At 54.0% G+C, this 18214-nt stretch overlaps 1 protein-coding gene across 6 annotated transcripts in view; it reads right to left on the reverse strand.

The window, feature by feature from the left end:
* Positions 1-18214, reverse strand: part of NFATC2 (nuclear factor of activated T cells 2) — a 129326-nt gene that overhangs the window by 20898 nt on the left and 90214 nt on the right. For all 6 annotated transcript variants that reach the window (XM_037500519.2, XM_037500509.2, XM_037500482.2 and 3 more), the window contains exons 7-9: positions 12718-12773; positions 12214-12340; positions 10626-11315 (exon numbers count right to left, since the gene is read on the reverse strand). In XM_037500519.2, the coding sequence (XP_037356416.1) occupies positions 10626-11315; positions 12214-12340; positions 12718-12773 (873 nt within the window). The remainder of the gene's footprint in view (positions 1-10625; positions 11316-12213; positions 12341-12717; positions 12774-18214) is intronic.

Here is an 18214-nt window from a genome sequence, read left to right on the forward strand (position 1 = left end):
CCAGCCGGGCCCATGGGGACAGCCAGGCCCATGGGGACACTGCGAGGGGAGAGGGAGCTGGCCCACAGCAGCTGGAATGGGGTGCGTCTGGCCCTCAGGCTGATCCTGGGGCACCAGAAGGGGGAGGGAGCTCATGGGTCTCCCTTTACAAAGGAGTGCTCTGGGGTCCACAGCCAGCCTGCCAAGCATGGCAGGTTACACAGGGATGGAGGAGAGATGTCAGAGGCCCAGGCCCGGCTCCACGGCAAGGGGCAGCCCCGCTCCCCAGGCGGCCTGGCCCTGGGCTCGCCAGTCGTTTCCATGGGACTTGATTTTGCTGTCACAACAGCCTCTGGCCGGCAGGGCCTGGCAGCCCTGCTGGCGGGAAGCGAGAAATTGACTTTCTGGCAGGCCTGGGGCCAGCGCATTCTTGAAGGCCTGACCTGGCCTGGGCTTTGGTCTCTGCTTCTGTCAAGACTGGACAGTCTGAGGCCTGGAGAGCATGATGTTGAGAGGGAGCTCAGGGACCAGCTGGAGGCCCCTGTGCCAAGATGGGGGTGTCTCTCCTTGGGTGTGGCTGCACAAAGTCCCAGCAGGACACTGAAGGCCCCCAGAGCATTTTGTTCTGGAAACTCCAGGCCCGATCACACATGAAATAACTCAAATGCCCCCACTGCCCCCAATAAACAGAATCGAAACACTGCTATCAAGCTAAAGGCTGACACCTTACACCTATGGGTATCTCATTAAAAATGTATCATGTCCTGTGTCTCTCAGTCTTTTTTTCCGGGCCTTTTGAGGAGCTCACAGCCCTAGTTCTGATGTCAGGACCGAGGCCTGATTCTAAGGGTGCAGACTATCTCCCCAGGTTCTTTATGCCATCAAACTTTGTTAGCAGAAGCTTATGTGCACTCCTGAGCTCCCCGAGAATTGTGTGGCATCTTTTATTAAGGCAAAAAAAAAAAAAAAAAACCCCACATAGATAAAGAACATTTACAAACTTACTAGCTGGCTGTGTGGCCCTGGGCCAGGTCCTGAGACTGTCTGTGTTACTGTTTTCTCATCTATAAAATGGGGTGATGATTGTACTCACCTCCTGGGGTGGGGCTGTTCTAAGACAAGATGAGTGACTCCAGCAGCCTTGGGAGTGTGAGGACATGTGGAGCACTTTCCCCGTGTTAGCTGCCCTTCATGCTGTGAGCACATTGCTGTTCTTTTATGATCATCAGTTCTAGAGCCTTCAAACCCAGGCAGCACCTGACTCCCTTGCAGCCTTGGCTGTTCTTCCAGTTCCACAAATACCCGGTGAGGCTCTCACATGCAGGCAGCGGGAGCAAGAGCATATGCTGCCAAGGGTCTACTCAAGGGGACAGGCAGGTCAGACCTGGTCCCTAATGCCCAGATCCTTGCCCTTCCATGGGGGCAACATCCTACAGAGAAACTCCCAGAAGGTGTCTGAGGCAAATGGCAGCTGGGGGTGGGGCTGGGGGCACAGAGAGAAGACAGGGCCCTGAACAAGGTCGGATGTCAAAAGGCACAGGGAGGAGGGATGGCATCCCTGGGGAGGCGGTGGGGTGTGCAAAGGTCCAGGGGCAGGAAGGTGTCTGCACTGCCAGGCACCCTCCCCCGCACAACCCAGGGCCAGGCAAGCATGAGGGGGCACGGGAAGTAAATCCCCACTTCATACTGGCCTCCACGGTCATTTCTAGGACCATCTGCCCCAGCCCCTGAAACAATTTTTTTTTAATACATGTAGGAAAACCTGCCTCAACGATGAATACTTGAAACCTACATAATGCTCCGATGAGGTTCTCCTGAAATAATGTGTTTGATGAACAAGAAATTGTGACCCCAGACCCTAAAAATTACACTTGGCACATTCAATAAATGTGTGTGGAACAGATGAAGAAACAACCAAGCATATTAAACAATACGAAATATCCACCCTTTTTCAGATTTTCGAGCTGGCTTCCGGCAATTATGGTTGTGCTTACGGTGCCGAGACCCAAATCCATTCTCTCTGCCTTCCGCTGTAGTAGGTTTTAGATCTGTACCTGGGTGAAATGTAAATATGAAAACTACATTTCCCAGCCTCCTTAGCAGTTCGGCACAGTCACATGAGAAGACATGGCCCATGAGGCATCAGATAAGGGAGATATGTGATCTCAGGCTATACTCTTAAAGGGAAGGATCACACCCCTTCTCCCATCCTATCCTCCCTTCCAGGGGCTATCTCAGTGCAGGTGAGGGTACCACTCTATGAATGGTGAAGCATTAAGACAGAAAAAGCCTAGTTCTGGCCCCATGGAGCCAGCATACCCGAGCTGCGTATGCCCGTGCTGTTACAAGACACTGTGGAAGACACTGTGGGTCTGGGTTACAGCAGCCCTGTACATCCTAGTCCAGATGTTAGGGGGAAAAGGCTGTCCCAAAGCTAATTCCATACAGGCTTTGTGGACTCCACCCCCACCCCAGGCCAAAGCCAAAGACACTGGGAACTCCAAATCCCATCCCCACCAAAGGGAAGGTGACTGGGACCTGAGGGTGGGGTTAAGCAGCCAGGTGGATATAAAAGGCAGACACGTGGGCTTTGGGGTCCCCCATTTTGGCTCTCCGCCAGCTCGCAGCGTCCGGCCAGCTCTGAGAGTGACTTTGGGTTTCCAGGTCGGCGGATCGGGTAGGACGCATGAAAGACTTTATTTCCCTATTTTCTCCCTGAGTTGTACATTTTCCTTATTTCCTTTTCCCTTGTAAATAAACCTTTTATTAACCTTTTGTGTGTGCATGCAGTGGAGTATTCATAAGTCCCTTTTAAGCGCGCGAGTGAGGACCCACAGCCAGGCAACCCGTTCAATATCGGGGCTGCTCTATAACACACACACACTCTCCCTTGCCTGCAGACTCTACTCTGAATTCACACTTAAAGGCTCCTGGATGCTGTGAGGAGTGGCTCAACCTGCCGACACTCAGGAGCAATTTTATGATTCCCCTTGGCGTGTGTCATTGGGGCTATAACCCACAGGCTACAGATCGGTTCTTTCCCTGAGGCCTCAGAATGTCTGAGCTCATTGCTAAGCCAGACAAAGAAAGGAGAGGAAGTCATATTATTTAGATTCATCTAATTACACAGACAAAAAGAACCCGCTAAAATCTTAAACATCAATTATTCTTGGATTTATGAGTTCATAATGGTACCCCCTTCAAAAAACCCTAATTGATCACCATTGGTGGATTTTAATGAACCGACCCATTATTTTAAAAACTGATGAATAAAGGGAAAGAATTAAGCATTCATTCTGCATTTCCTATATGAATTCTACCATTGTTGATAAAGGAAAGTTTCTCTTTATAGAAGTTTTCCAGCTAACAGAAGAGAAAAGACGTCGGAATTAGAATAGAATATCACCATTTTGCCTTTAGTGCACCACTGAGTTAGTGGAGCTGGGCACTGACCATCAATGGCTGCTAACACCACCAAAGGGGGGGCAACCGGACATTGGGTGCTTCCTGACAGAAGGATTTGCCACCACCTCGGAAGCTGTCTTGCCAAAAACAACTGAATCTGAACCGATTCAGCCTCCAGAATCGACGACCAATTTACCGGAAATGCAAAGGATCATGCCAAGCTGCCCCATGGGACACAGTTAGCACAGGCCAGACTGGAGAAATTTTACAAGATAAATGACCTGGTTTTATCAACAAATAAACTGCAAGATGATGAGGAAGATGAATCACAAAGGCTCCAACTATCTAATCTCTGGAGGGAGAGAGGAGCCTCTATATTAAAACAGACTTAGAAACCAAGGCATCTACTTGCAATGTATGGGCCTGGTCTGAATCCTGATTCAAAAGAATTATAAAATAACCAAAAAGAAGAAGAAAGTTCATAATATGCAGGACACAAATGGAAACTGAAATCCTAAAAAATTCATGGCATTAAGGAATTTTCATTAAGTTTCATGCTAATGGCATTACGAGTAATTACAGAAACCATTTAGAAGTACACGCTGAGTATCAACACATGAAATGATACAGTTTTGATGTCTGGGATATGATGTCCAGGGCCATGGAGGTGGGAGGTGATGGCGGTGTAGATGAAACCAGACCAGCTATGAGTTGAGGGTTGAGGCTGAGCGGGGGCTACTCAGGACCTTGGGCTGCTCTGTATCTGTATACATTCAAAATATTTCATAATAAGGTGGGTTTTTTTTTATCTTACCCCTAGCCACAAAGCAGGGGAAGTAAGAAGAGTAACCCCTACAAAGCCCACATGGGCACCAGGTGCTGGGCTAGGCAGCTTTGGATGTGAGCAGCACTTCTAGAACAGAAGTCACAGATTCAAAAGTCTAACAGGTCCAGATAGAAACCTTGACTGAGTGAGGTCGGCCAAGCACAGACTGAACAGCATGGTGGGACGGTATGTAGCGGACACCCCATCTACCTTCAGGAGACCACAGGGAGCGAGCGGTGGGGGCTGTGGACAAGCAAAAGCACATGCTCTGTTTGATGGAGGGGTCTCTACCCAGGGTCCACTTCCTGCTGAGTCCAGGGAACCACCAGGCAGAATGTGGGGCCGGGGGCAGTCAGATCCTCAGATTTTCCAAGGGAAGCCGGAAATCTGTATTTTTATGTGCAATCTCCTGGTTTTTAAATGTTGGCATCTAATCCAAATATTTTTTTAAATACTGTATGGGCCAAACAAAATATCTGCAGGCTCAATGCAGTCGGTGGAACCCCAGTTGGCTGCCCTGTTCCAAGAACTGAAGCCGACCACAACTCAGCCCATCTGTAAGAAGTGGGAAGGGCGAATTAATCAAGTCGGGTCCGCTCTTTTTTAGGGATCCAATAAAGCCGAGAATTCAAAAGACACCATCAACTTCCAGAAATCTATAAGAACCGGCTGCAGAACGCTTCCAAGGCGTCCTCCACGTCGCCGGCTTATGCAACACAACCTCCCTCCATCCAGAATGCTGGCAACTAACAGCCTGGGAGTGTCCTTTCAACTTTCCCGGATGGTGGAACTAACAGGCTTCAGATGAAACCCATTTGTTGGTCTGCAGAATGCCTGGGACTTAAGTCCAAACTGTTTGCAACAGACAATCTCATCATAAAATCAACTTGCGGTGCTCAATGCCATTGTAACAGGCCCAGCGAGTGCTCCGCTCTGCTGCCTGGCCAGAGATCCGATTTTATGGCAGGTGGAAGGGATGAGATGGCAGCTGTCACCCTGAAACCTGAAAGTGGCAGGACTGGTTTGCCGAGGACCAGAACAGAAGCCCTCTTCAAACCCAACCCTCCGTTCCCAGGGACTTCACCCAGAGACAGTCTCTTGACATCCTGGATGGACAAAACAGTCCCGGCCCGGCCTTTATAGACACGATCTCAGCTTAACCAGACCCCTGGGCCGATAACCAATTAAAGAGGTGTCAGGAATGCAGCGAAGACGAGCTGGAGAAACAGCTTCATCTTTCCCGGAGAACAAAGCCCCTCTTTTTGTAAAAGAGAGAAAAGGAAAAGAAAAATTGGTGTTGAAATAAAGATGAATGGGGTCCAGGGCAGGAAGAGTCCAGAACTACACCCAAAAAGCAACAGAAGACAATAGGGGCCCCGTTCTCAAGTCAAAGAATGAAGTCAAACCGGGCTATTTCATAAAAGACGATTCAGGGGGACTTTCTAGGAAAATGAGACTTTACAATTTAGGTGAAATGGGAGTAGGGGTGGGGGGAGGTAGGGGTAGAGAGAAAAATCCAGCCTACAAAATAAAACTGAGGCCTGCTACTCACCTAGCCCATAGCCTCAAATAACTATTCGCTTTCCAAGTTTTGTTTTTCTAGAGAGAAACAAACTGCAGCCAGAGCTGATGTTAGGAATTACGGGTTTTCTCATACAGAAGTTCTGGTGAGGGTCTGGGACGTGTGGAGCTGGTCACAGCGGCCGCCTGCCCACGGCGGCCTTTACCTGCCTGCTCTGTGGTAGGAAGGGAGCGATGTCTCCGGACACTCACAGCTCATCTACACCCTGGGCTGACAGGGTCGGAAGTGGGGAAGGGCCCTTAAAAAATGGCTGGAACACTGACCTGCCCATCCACCTCGCGTCACCGGTCATCTGCTCCTTTGCACGGAGACGCACTGTTAGCAAGGCGAGTAGCTGCTTCGTGGATGCTAACGCTGCACAGGTGACGCGGGGTAGTTAAAAGCGTGGATTTTGGCGAATAAATGTGGGCCCCTCGGATGACACCAAATGCTGCCTCTCTTGGTCCCTTTTATTGGATCCCGTCTCCTCCTTGCGGGTCAGATGCTGGCCTGGAATGCAGGCTGCGTGGACGGCAAGTCTGAGAGTGGACTTTCTTGTGGTTTGGGTGCTTTTGACCTCAAAATGCAAGAGCACATTCCTTTGGGAACATGTGCTTTGCAGAATCTCAGAAAGATGGCAGCAGGCCGCTGGGTCCGCAGCAGCCGGTAGGCGGCTGCTTCTCCTTACATAAGCCAGCCACGCAGTGTACATACCACCCGGCTCAAAAGGCTGTGGCGGGGCGCCGCTAAAAATTGGAGGTTCTGAGGGGACAGGGAAGCATCAAGAGGGGCAGCGTGAGGACGCCCCTGAGGACAGGCCACCACATGAGGCTCACCCCCTGGAGAGGACAGGACCCGGCTGCCTGCTCCCAAGTGATCTTGGGAATCTTGTGGGCTCGACTCTAGGCAAGGAAAGTTTTCTGGACTTTGGAATTTTCTAGTGAGGCTCTAATATCCTTTGCTTAATTAACAAGCAGCAGCCTAGGAGGGTAGTAAGAACTGAGGCTGAGAGCCAAACCCAGGAGCCCAGCCCTGTCCTTACTGCCTGCTGTCTCTGTAGCAGCAGCCGTAGAAACAGTAGTAATAGCCATAGTAGCATCAGTGACAACAGGAGCAGTAATGACAGGGATATTAGTAGCAGCAGCAGTAACAGTAGTAACAGTAGCGGCAGCCACAGTAATAGTAGTAACAGCAACAGCAGCAGAGTAGTAGTAGTAGCTGCCTTTGGGCTGCTGTAACCAAAAAGCTTCTGAGTGACTTACAAACAACAAACACTTTCCCCTGCTCTGTGGACTTTGGAAGTCCCAGGCCAATCACGGGCAGACTGGCCACTCCCTCACATCACCTCCTCACTGTAACCTCAGGTGGCAGGAGCGGGCGAGGCCTCTGCAGGTCTTCTAAAGGGCGCTCGTCCCCTTCACGAGGGCTCACAACCTGAGCACCTTCCAAAGCCAGCCCTCCACACCACCGCCTGGGCACCAGGCCTCACCTGTGAATTCTGGGGGGCACAAGCACTCCACCTACTGGCCAAGTGCTGGCCACGGAGCTTGCCCTCGTGGAGCTTGCCCCGCAGAACGACACCCAGACGGGGCTCTCCAGGAACCTGGGGTCTCAGTTGCTTAGCTGGGCAACCATTTGCGTGGTTCTCATCATAACAGAGAATCCAAGCTTTGTCTTCACTCAGTACCACCAATGCCCAGCCATGGGGACAGCATGCAGAAGCCGTGCTAGTCCCAAAGTGCTGCTTCATCCTGGTCCCCAGCCCCTAATTGCATCCTGGAGGGGCACTGCCCGCTGCTCACATGCTGGCACATGCAGCTTCTGGGCAAAAGCTTTGCAAAGGACACCCTTGGCCCCTCTGCCAGTGGCACAACTTGGGCCACTGTGCCACTGTCTCCCAGGGGCACTCAGTGGGGACACCCTAAGTGCCATGGACCAAGGGCATCACCTCCCTCATGCAGGTCAATACCCCAAAGTCCCCCAAGATGAATTTGGAAGGGAAAGAACCCCGGGTCTGCAGCCTGGGGCTCCACCCTTATGGAAGAGACAGGGCGCAACGGTGATGGGACTCCAGCTCTGAGGCAAGAGTAGCCAACTATTCATTTTCCTAGACAAACAGGTAGCTTTTTTTTTTTTTTTTTTTTTAAGATTACTTATTTAGGGCCTCCCCTGGTGGCACAGCGGTTGAACGCTGAGCTGCGAGGTTGCCCGCAGCCTCTGCAGCGCCGGTTCATTCCCTGGCTGTCAGCAAGGGTCCCACAAAAAAAAAAAAAAAGATTACTTATTTATATAAGCACTGGGGTACAGGCCAGAGGCTTGGGAGGGTGAGTGAATTCACCAGAGACAGAGTAGGGAGCAGAACGGGCAGAAAGACCAAAGTACACTGCTGAGGGGAGCAGTGGGCGCGACAGGAGAGGTCTGCTGTGCCATGTGGGATTCTCACCGGCTGGCTGGGAATCGAACCCACGCTGCCAAGTCTGTGGACAACTTCACAGCGCTGCGCTCAACCCGCTGCGCCACCGGGGAGGCCCTAAATAGGTATCTTAAAAGGTGCTCCAGAAGAAGTCCGGGCAATCAAACAAACAAACAAATGAGAATGGCCGCTACATTTACCCAGGGCCTCTTTGTGCCAGCCTGTTCTGAGCCTCCACAGCTGAGCCTCTGCAGGGTGTTAACTCACCTCTTCGTCACCCACAGCCGGTGAGGAAGGGGCTGCGGAGCTGGGCACAGCGAGGTCAGGCTGGGGACTCAGCCCAGGTCTCCAGCACACAGTGGAGCCAACATTCAATGCCAGTGTCTGTGTGTTAGGGAGACCTGGTGAGAAAGGCTGGGAGCTGGGTACGAGGCAAGGAGATGATGGATATAAGGCCGAGGAAAGGGGGGGGGGCACAGGGTGAGCAGCATGGCACCACTGCACTCACGGGGGCAGCTCTATACTGCCCGGCACCCACGCAGCTACTTCCAAGAGGACTCCATGTGGTGCGGTCAGCTCCTCGAGAGTAGAGAGAAGGCCACATGATCCTTCCCTCCCCACCCCCAGCCTCACCGTGGGTCCCTGCACCAGCAAAAGGGAGCAGAGCTCCAGACTGTCTGACCCTGGGGCCGATGGGCCATCTACAAGCTGCTTTGCTGCTAGAAGCCAGAGCCCCCAGGACTGCTGGAGAGTGTGGGTCATGGAAAGCCGGGTGCAGACTGATGCCTGTCTACTCCCCAAGGGGCTCCCTGCTGTCTTTAACATGGGGTGACAGTGTGGGAGGGTCCGTGCATTTCTTGCCCTGAGACTAAAGCAACACCAGACACGGTGGCAGGAGAGCCACTTGTCCCCATTCAGGGGATCACTTATTTATGAGGTGCCCTGACCCGGATCCACCCCCAGGTGCGCACACGGAGGGTCCTGTTACAGCCACTTTCCATGTATCTGCTGGAATCAGGCATTCTGCATGTTGACTTTCCACCTGATAACCCCCTTTAAAATGAAAGCACCAAAACGTCGCCTGACCCAGTTGGATGTCAGTTGCTCAAGGATTTCACATGGGTCTCCCCTTTACAGTCCAACAGAGTGACCCCAAGTCAACCCCCGCTGATTATTCAGAACGACACAGCTCAATTATTAAACAGCACAGCAATACCCTAAAGTCAGACCCAAAAGGCGCGTGGGGAAATCTGACCCTGTGTGGGCTGGCCCCAAGGTCTCTGCTTGAAGTGTTGGGGGACAACAGTTTTACTAGAGGATGTGGGAACCCCTAGAAGTCACAGAGCCCCAGAGCACCTGGATGGTCACCTCGGTGGGAAGCACAAGCCGTATGCCTGCGCCAGCGCCGGGGGTTCCTGCGCTGCTGGTGTCCAGTCCCTGGGCTCTCTGATAGCTACTGAGGCCATTTTGAAGCTTTCTGTCTTAACTTCCTAAGCCTTGGCTGGGCTCCTGAGTAAATTTTCCTAAATAATTGAGGTTCAGGGATTATCCAGTGCTCCCGCCTGCAGAACCAGAGGCTGGGCCGTGGCCAGGCGCCAGCCGGAGAGGTTTCCGCTCTCCCAGTGAGAAACCCAAGCTACCTGTTTTCCTTTTTGGGCAGGCGGCCCTGCCTGCCTCCCGCTCCTTCCTTCAGCTGCACCTGGCCGGTCCCAGGTGAGCCCTGCCAGCACCACTGGCCCTTCCTCCCGCAACAGAACCAGAGCCGCTGACACAGCCTCTCCGGGCCGCAGCCCTCCAGCTGGGCCCCGCCAGCGAGCCGGGCACCTACAGACTCACACAAAGCCAGCTCTCGTCCTCGCTTGGCCCAGCCACCCCGTCAGCTGGGCTCCCCACAACGGAAGCCCCCCATGTCCTCCCGTCAATGTGCCTCTCTGTTCCCCAGCACACGGAGCCGGCCTGCAGCCTGCCCACAAGCGCCCATTCATGCGTCCTTCGCTGTGGTCTCTGTTCACCGAGCTCTCGCCTTCCCACCCCCACCTCCCCAAAACACAAAGCAGCTATCAACTGGGATTCTTTTTCTCTGCAGGAATAAAAGGGCAGCTTTCCTTCCTTTCTGTTTCCTCTCCTTGGTCTAAATTTGGCAAGTGGAAAAAGTGGGAGCAGTTAAACCGGCCAGTTCATGACCCAGCAGCCACCCCTAGGGCCCGAGGTGGCCACTGCCGCTTCTGCAGGGGCACCTAAAACTCTCCCCTCTGCCCCCCACTGCACTGGCGATGATCCCTGCCCAGAGCGGGGTGCGGCCTGAAAGGTCATCTTACTTGACCCTCAGGGGGACACTGAGGCCCAAAGCAGAAAAGGCACAGACCCAGGCCATACAGCGAATGGCAGGGGAGCTTTGGGGCACCCCCCCTCACAGGCAAGGAGAAAAAAGAGCCTCTCACCATCATCCAAGTAGGTCTGGTCCAGGTCCTGCTCCTGTTTGACTGTCACTCCCGTGGGCAATACTTCCTTTTGGTCACTGACCGGGGGTCCGTTTTTGGCGGCTCTTTGGCTCGTGGCATTCTGCTGCTGGATGACCGTGGGGTAGGACCCGGGGCTCAGCCTCTGGCCTTGCGTGACGGGGGGTGGGCCGGGCCTGGCCGAGCCGGGCGCGAAGTTCTCGCAGTACATGATGTGCTGGAACTCCTGGTGGCCCCCGCAGCGCAGCTGCTGGCTGGTGGGCGAGTAGTGGATGACCGGCGAGGCCTGCTGGGCGGCCGGCGAGGAGTGCAGCAGGGCCGGGCTCTGGCCCTGGGAGCCCGTGTGCACCAGCACGGAGCGGTGGGTGTCCCCGATGGGCAGGGGGGCAGCCATGAGGGCTGGCTGCTGGTAGCCCAGCAGGCTGGGGCTCAGGCTCTTGCTCCGCTGGTAGAGCACAGCCGCGGGGTTCTGCTGCTGGTAGCGGGCGTCGGGGGACGAGAGCCCCGAGCGGAACTGCTGGCAAGGAGCCATGGTAGCCACGAGGCAGGAGGGGGACTCGGCCACCATTGGGTGCTGTGGGTAGTAAGGCTGGCTGCCCAGGCCCCCGTGGGCGGGGCTGCAGATCAGGGTGGGGTCGTATTCGTCGGTGGGCTCTGTCTTGATGGCTGGGACTGCGAGGAGAGAGGCACACAGGGGACAGGGCGCTCAGTGAGCTGCTGACGTGCACGGCCGGTCCCCGGACAGCGGCCTGGGGAGTCTGCACCGGCTGGACCCAGCGAATAGTCGGGCTCCGCATCTAAGGGCTTGGGCCAGTGGCTCCCGTGCAATTGTCTTAGGTCAGAAAGTTGACCCTGGGTGACGACCTTGGATTCAGGTCTTTCCAATAAAGGGGAGGTGGCCGCCAGGTCTGCCTCAGACTTGGGGCATGTATAGCCTATTCCTGCAGCTTTTATCATAACCCAACCAATCAATAATATCCGTATAATCTCTGATTGGAATCCTCTCTAGTGAACACTAGCTCCAGGAGGGCAGGGATTTGCATTTATTTTGCTGGCTCCTGTGTCTCCCAGCCCAGCCCAGTGTCTCGCATGCAGATGAATAAATGGAAAATGGCCTTGTCCCCCTTTCTGGGACTGTAGTGCTTTGTGGAAATGAGACCCAGGAACTCTATTTGGCCGCAGGGTGACTACCCGCTGTGGGGTCAACTAACAATTCCACCGGTCTCAGAGCATAAGCACTTCCTACCCCATCACGAGCAAATCTCAGACAAACACAGGGGTCCTCAGCTTTGCAGCCTCCTGCTAAACAAATCCACACATGCCTCTCCTAGTCCACCTCCGAAGGGAAAATATTACTAACAATAATAGCTACTGGCATTAACAATGGCTTGTTAGGAGTTTACACTGAGCTGAGAACTTCACGTGCATGGATTTCTGACTGCTTGCAAGAGAGATGCCATTGGACAGATGAGGAAACTGAGGCACAAAGAGGTGGAGTCACCTGCCCAAGGTCCTCACCCACACGCCCTGTGGCCTGTCCACATGAGACACCTTCAGGGAGACCCCTTACCTGGGTGGTAGGTAAAGTGCTGAGGCTGGCTTCGTTTTCTCTTCCCATTGATGACGTAAAAGTTCACTTTCACGGATGCACGGATATGCTTATTCCGATATTCAGGGATCTCCACAAAAAGCATGTTCTGGAAGGGAGGTTTTGCCATTAATTCAACTGTAACCGTGTCCAGATCCCTCCCAAGGGCCTCAACATATTGAGCCCATCACACAGGGGTGGTGACATGTCCCCAATTCTCCTTAAGGGACTTAAACAGACCTGACTTTTCAGTTGTAGCCGAGAGAGAACGGCCACTTGCTCTATCCGAGTCTATTCGCCATTACAAATCAGGGGGTGTGGGACGCAACAAATGCTTAATTTGTTGATCCATTCGATACCTACTGAGTGCCTGGTAGGTCCAAAGCACTGGGACTTTGACAAGGGAAGGGAGAAAGGGAGGAGGAGAGAGAGACGAGGGAGGCGGGGACGCGTGACAGGGAGCCCGGTCGTCTCGCCCCTGCTTACAGGCTGGCTCTTGTCTTTATCCACCATGGCTTCCATCTCCCAGATTTGCTGCCCATCTGGAAAAGTAAGAGGAACAACTGTGAAGAAACCATCAGAAACCTAAGATGTAAGGCAAAAACCCAGCACCTGATCCTCCCCTGGGTTTATGTGCGATCCCCTCAAGGCGTGTGCGTTGTCTGTGTTGTGTGTGCACGCGGGCCTGTCGACTTAGCCACATGTGTATGCTTCGTTTTCCAAAGGGAATGCATGTGAACAATGGAAATAAGGGAAACAATAGAAAATAAGGGAAAAATTGACGCTGCCCATCATCCCACTACCATTACCTTTCTTTCCCTATGCATGGTCCCCTTTCTTTAAAAACACAAGTAACACTGATAAATGTTATACTTTATTATATACTGTGTTCGACCAAAGGCAATTTTCAAAATGTCCCAGATGTGCCAAGACCTCACCGGGGCCTGCTACAGGTCCCTGGCAGCACCAGGCAAGCCTTCTGGCTTGTCTGCACGCACAGGTGGCTGGTGGATTCTGCCCTAAGAGTCTCAGACCACGTCCTGGCCTGTGAGTCCCGGGAGGGGGAACACAGGAGTCCCCCCTCTGCCTTTCAGCCAACAGACAGCCTGGGGGTCAGACTGTGCAGCCACGAGGGAGAGGTCTTACTCAGCAGTAAAATCCTCATCCCTGGAGCACGGCGCTAGGTCCCCACTTTGGGGCCAAACAAAACTCCACATTTTCAAATAAGAGATTTTGACAGGGGCCGTTGGTCGGTTTTCAACTAAAGCAAAATCATTTCCACAAGTGTTTCCAGGGTATTTTGTGACACAGTGGCGCTGAAGAATACTAAATGGGTTTATTAAAAGGCGAAACAGATTCTACAAGCGAACAAGCTTTGGGAAAACGCTAAGCCAGTGTCAAATGGTTTCTCCACTGCAGGACTTCTCAGAGCCTTTCATCTGCTTGCGTGCAGCGTGGCTCTCTAGATGGTCTAGAGTCTGTGGCACATGCCAAAGAGCCCCCAGGCCCCTTTAAAGCACAGCTATCAGCATCTTCTTTGACACAGAGGTGGATTTGAACCACAGAGCCCTGGGTCTGAAGAGTCACCTAAAGAACTTTCTACGTATTTTCCCAAAAATAATTAATAAGCAGGCTTGCGCCTGCTACCCAAACTGATGCAATCAGATGACCTCACAAAGCACTGGCGGGGAGCCTGTGCGCCTCGGGAACAAGGGCATCCTGATCTTGCAGTTCTCTTAGGCCTGTTCCTGAAGTGACTTAAGGAAAACTTCAGTTTGTGCTGAAAGGGAAAAAGGAAAGGGGATTCTCACCCCTAGATCCCTGCAAAGGGACCAAGTCACCTCCACCACCAGAGACGTCTTGTCTGTGCCCAGGAGACATCTTGTGTCTGAGCATGGACGGTGTCAGCGGCTCCAAAGACGGCCAGAACCTGCTGCCAGCCAGCGCTCGGGAGTTGCTGAGGAAGGACAGGCAAGGGATGCGAGGGCCCAGCGGGCCTTGGAGAGCAGGACCCGTCAGGTGTCTGCAGCACGTCCCTCGACGGGGCCGTACCTGAGGTCCTTCTGGCGACTGCACTGCATTTTAGCCAGAAAAGCCACCGCCGGGGGCCTCTCAGCATCCCACTCTGCCTGCCAAGCTCAGGACCCTCCTCCCAGACCACAGGCCCCGGCTCCAAGGACCTGCGCTTCTCCCTTCTTCAGAATCAGAACCGCGAAGCCCTGGAGGCAGCCACCAGCCCCACCGCCTCATCTGTGTGGACACTGGTCAACTCACCAGGCCCCTCCTACACACCTCACTTAGATACCCTCCCTTCCTTCCCACACCCCCCTGGGCACCAGCAGAGCAAACAACGTGACCAGGACATTGTGCCCGGGCCAGGCAGCAGCCCCTCTGGACGCCCTATGCAGTCAGCCAGCGCCCCCCCAACCCATGCCACAGCCCAGCTGTCTCCACAGGCAGCCCCGGGTGAGGAGAAGCAGCCAGAGGGGATCGGGGGGAGCCTGGGCACTCTGTTAGGCCCCAGCAGCATGCTCACTGTCACCCTCAGCTCCTGGGCATGTTCTGTGGTCACAGCCAACACCCCTTCAACGCGTCGCCACGGTACTCACCGCTGTACTCCCCCACACCCCAAGCTCTGAGCCAACACACGCAGCTCCAAATCTACCCTGCACCTAATGCAGCTGTGGGGGCTTGGATCAGACACTTCACTCTCCGCCTCTTACCCAAAATGGGGGCTAATCACAGGACCGACACTTCAAAGGGTTATCCCCAGGGTTAGAGACGGCAGCAGAGGCATGGCAGAGCATAATGATGGACACACGTGATGAGCATTATCATGGCAACAGCGTGTTTAAATGTTGCTTTGTCCATTTCTTGTGGCTTATATTCCACTATGTGTTCATATTTAAAAAAAGCATCTTAAATCAGAAATTAATACATGTTCTCTGATTCCAAGTCTATCTGCAGGTTCGTGCTTTACACAACACCCCCCGGTCCATTTTCCGGAGCTCCCCTTCCAGCCTTTTGCCCCACACCCCCAGCATGGGGGCCTTAGGGTCTCCCCAGAAGAGCCCGCTACCCCATCCTCTGGAAGGAGCTCCTCACACCAGTGGATTCACAGTAATGCCGGCACGGCTCTCCCAGACTGGTGTCACTGTCCCGGCTCGCTCTGCCTTCCGCACTGACTGGCTGTGCGGCCTTTGAGAGCTAGCTTCACCTCTCTGCGCCTCGGGTTTCTCTTAGGTAAGTGATGGATGGACTGACTCAAAGAGCTGAGGCCAGAACTCAGAGATTAAATGCAAAAGGCTTAGCGAGACGCCCAGCCCATAGTCTGTGCTGCCGTGATGGTGGCTCACGTAGACCAGACTCTAGGAAAGCGAACAGCTGGCACCGTGACCTGAGCGTCCCGGTAGGTATCGGTTTCCCGTTTCATCGTGGCGCTCACACCTCTCGTTGCAAATGAATGACATGGCCATGGAAAACATTCCTCGCCGGGGGCGGGCTGGAGTGCGGCCCCCCAGGCTTGGCGCGGGCGACCGGCCACAGCAGGTGCGGAGTACCAAGCTGCCTTTTGAAGAAGGAAGATGTGATTTTCTGACCTGGAAACATGTCCCTATTGTGTTAAAAAGCCTGTCTAAGTGTCGCAGGCCTGTAGGTAGAGCACACGGTCACTTTACGGGTCTATAAACGTCAGCTTAACTTGGGGGACTTGCTCCCCAGTTACTCGTATGGTTACATCCTCGGGACTGGGACTGGATGGATGAGGTGAGATTCATGTGATTCCAGAAAGATGGTAGGATTGTGGGCAAATTTAATTTGTGTTAGTTGAAAAAGAGGAGTGTATAGTTTATTTCGGGGGAAGACACCCCTAGCCCCCATGTTATTCACGGGTCAGCTGCAAATTGCAGCTGCATGAGGACTTCCTGTCTCCCAGGAGCCTTCTGGGGCCACGAAGTTTGCCAGAGCCAGGCGAGGGCCACCTGGGCTGCCAGGGTCTGCTGCCATCCACACACCGCCCTGCCCTCAGGCCTCCCGACCAGCAGGCAGGGCCTGATGCTCCTCAGGAGCTTGAGAGAGACAAAAGACTCAGCTCCGCTGCTTGGGGACCTGCCTCTATCTGCAGCTCCTCTTCCCCATCTCAGCTCCAGCCACGCTTCGTCCCTCCCTCTGGCCTCACCCGGGACAGTCGCTTCCCATCCTCCAGGTCCTGCTCAGGAGACTGCCCCCATGCCTGCCCCTCTCTCCTCCTACCTCCCACTCTCCGACACCTTGTCTGCCTGTGGATTCTCTCTCCCCCCTGCCAGGCTGTGAGCTCCCCAGGGGCCCGGCCAGCCCGTTTCCCTCTCCACATTGTCCCCAGCACTATAGCCCCTGGCACATAATAGATGCTCAAGAAACGCGGGATCTGTGAACCCACCGATCACGGGCCCCCAGTGCTTGGCCACAGCTGGGGCTCAGGATCGTCAGCCCAGCAGCCTCCCCAGCAGGAGGACCCCACAGAGGATCCTCTTGGGGTCTGGAGCAGACGTCTGGGCAAACGGCCTGTCCAGAGTGAACAAGACAGGCAGCCAGGAGGGGGCCGGGCCCAGCCAAGTCTTGCTCAGCGGGGAAGAGAAAGGAGCCAACTTCTCTGGGCAAAGAGGTTGTGTCTGGGGAAGACGCAGCAGGAATGCGGGGGGAATCGGGTAGGGGGGGTGTGCAGGCTGTGTTTTCGCTCGACTCCAAGCTCAGAAGCACATGCCTGGAAAGCCAGTGTGGGTGCACCGGTCTGGGGATTCTCTTTGCAGGGGGCTCTGGTGACTTAGGACACAACCAAGTGTCGGGGAGCAGCGGGGCCGGCATCTCAGCCTCAATGAGCAGAAGAGGGGGGCTCACGTCAGCAGGCGGGAGAAACCACCGAGCCCCTGGAAGGAAGAAAGCCCACCTGTCCTCACTCAGGGCGCCGGCATGCCACTGGGCTGGAGGCAAACTGGAAGGAAATCAAAGTGTCACTCTGCATGAGGAGACCTGGCCTGAAGCTCCCCAGGGTTGGCTCAGCTTTGAAGAGTTAGGGCTGAAGGCCTTTCAGTCTGCTCGTGAGCAGGAGAATGTGTGCTCCCTGCACAGCCTTTAGGAGCTGGGCAGAGGGGGAACCAGAAGTGCCCCCCCTCAGACTAGGATTCCTCCACCTGAAATGGTCCATCTGCCCCAAGGGAATTGGAGGGATTTGAAGAGGAAATACCTGCCCCCCAGCACCTCCTCTCCTCCTGCCCACCAGGTCCTTGTGGGCTTAGCTTTCCCTCCCCTGGGAAGCCTGCTCCACTGGCCTCCCTGCCCCGTCCCTAATGTCTACTCTTCATCCAGATTGCCAGAACAATCTCAAAAATATAAATTAGATCATGTCACTCTTAGAAGCCTCCAACAGGTACTAGTTACTTTTTCAAATAGCATCAAACTTCTCACCCCACCTACAGGGGTCCACATGCTCTGAGTCTTCCCCTCTACTCCCTCCCTCTCATACTGCACCCCCTGGGGCTGGCTGTCAGTTCCTCAAACACCCCATACTTGTCCCCACACTAGGGCCTTGACAGTGGGTGATTCCTTCTGCCTGGGAGACACCCTTCCTACAATCCATGTGGCCCTCACTTACTCATTTTCAGGGCTCTGCTCAAAGCCACCTCCTCAGGGAAGCCCTCCCTGACCACTCTCCAGGGTCGCCAGATTTAACAAGTAAAAATATAGGCCATCCAGTTAAATTTGAATACAGTATTTTTACAAGTATGTCCTAAATGCCGGGCCACTGTATAGGACCTACTCATACTACAGAAATTCAGCTGTTTGCCTGAGATTCCAATTTAACTGAATGTCCTCTACCCAGGCCCCAGCCCATTGGCTCTCACTGCTGGACCTAGTTTCACGGTCTCTCCCCTCTCAAAGTAACCTGCTTATAATCAAGTCTGTCCACGCTGAGGGTAGGGACCTCCTCTGTCATGCGTTCCCCAAT

The sequence above is a fragment of the Talpa occidentalis genome, unplaced genomic scaffold, assembly GCF_014898055.3.
Source record: "Talpa occidentalis isolate TD23 unplaced genomic scaffold, MPIMG_talOcc4v2.1 talOcc4.10, whole genome shotgun sequence".
Taxonomy (NCBI): Eukaryota; Metazoa; Chordata; class Mammalia; order Eulipotyphla; family Talpidae; genus Talpa; species Talpa occidentalis.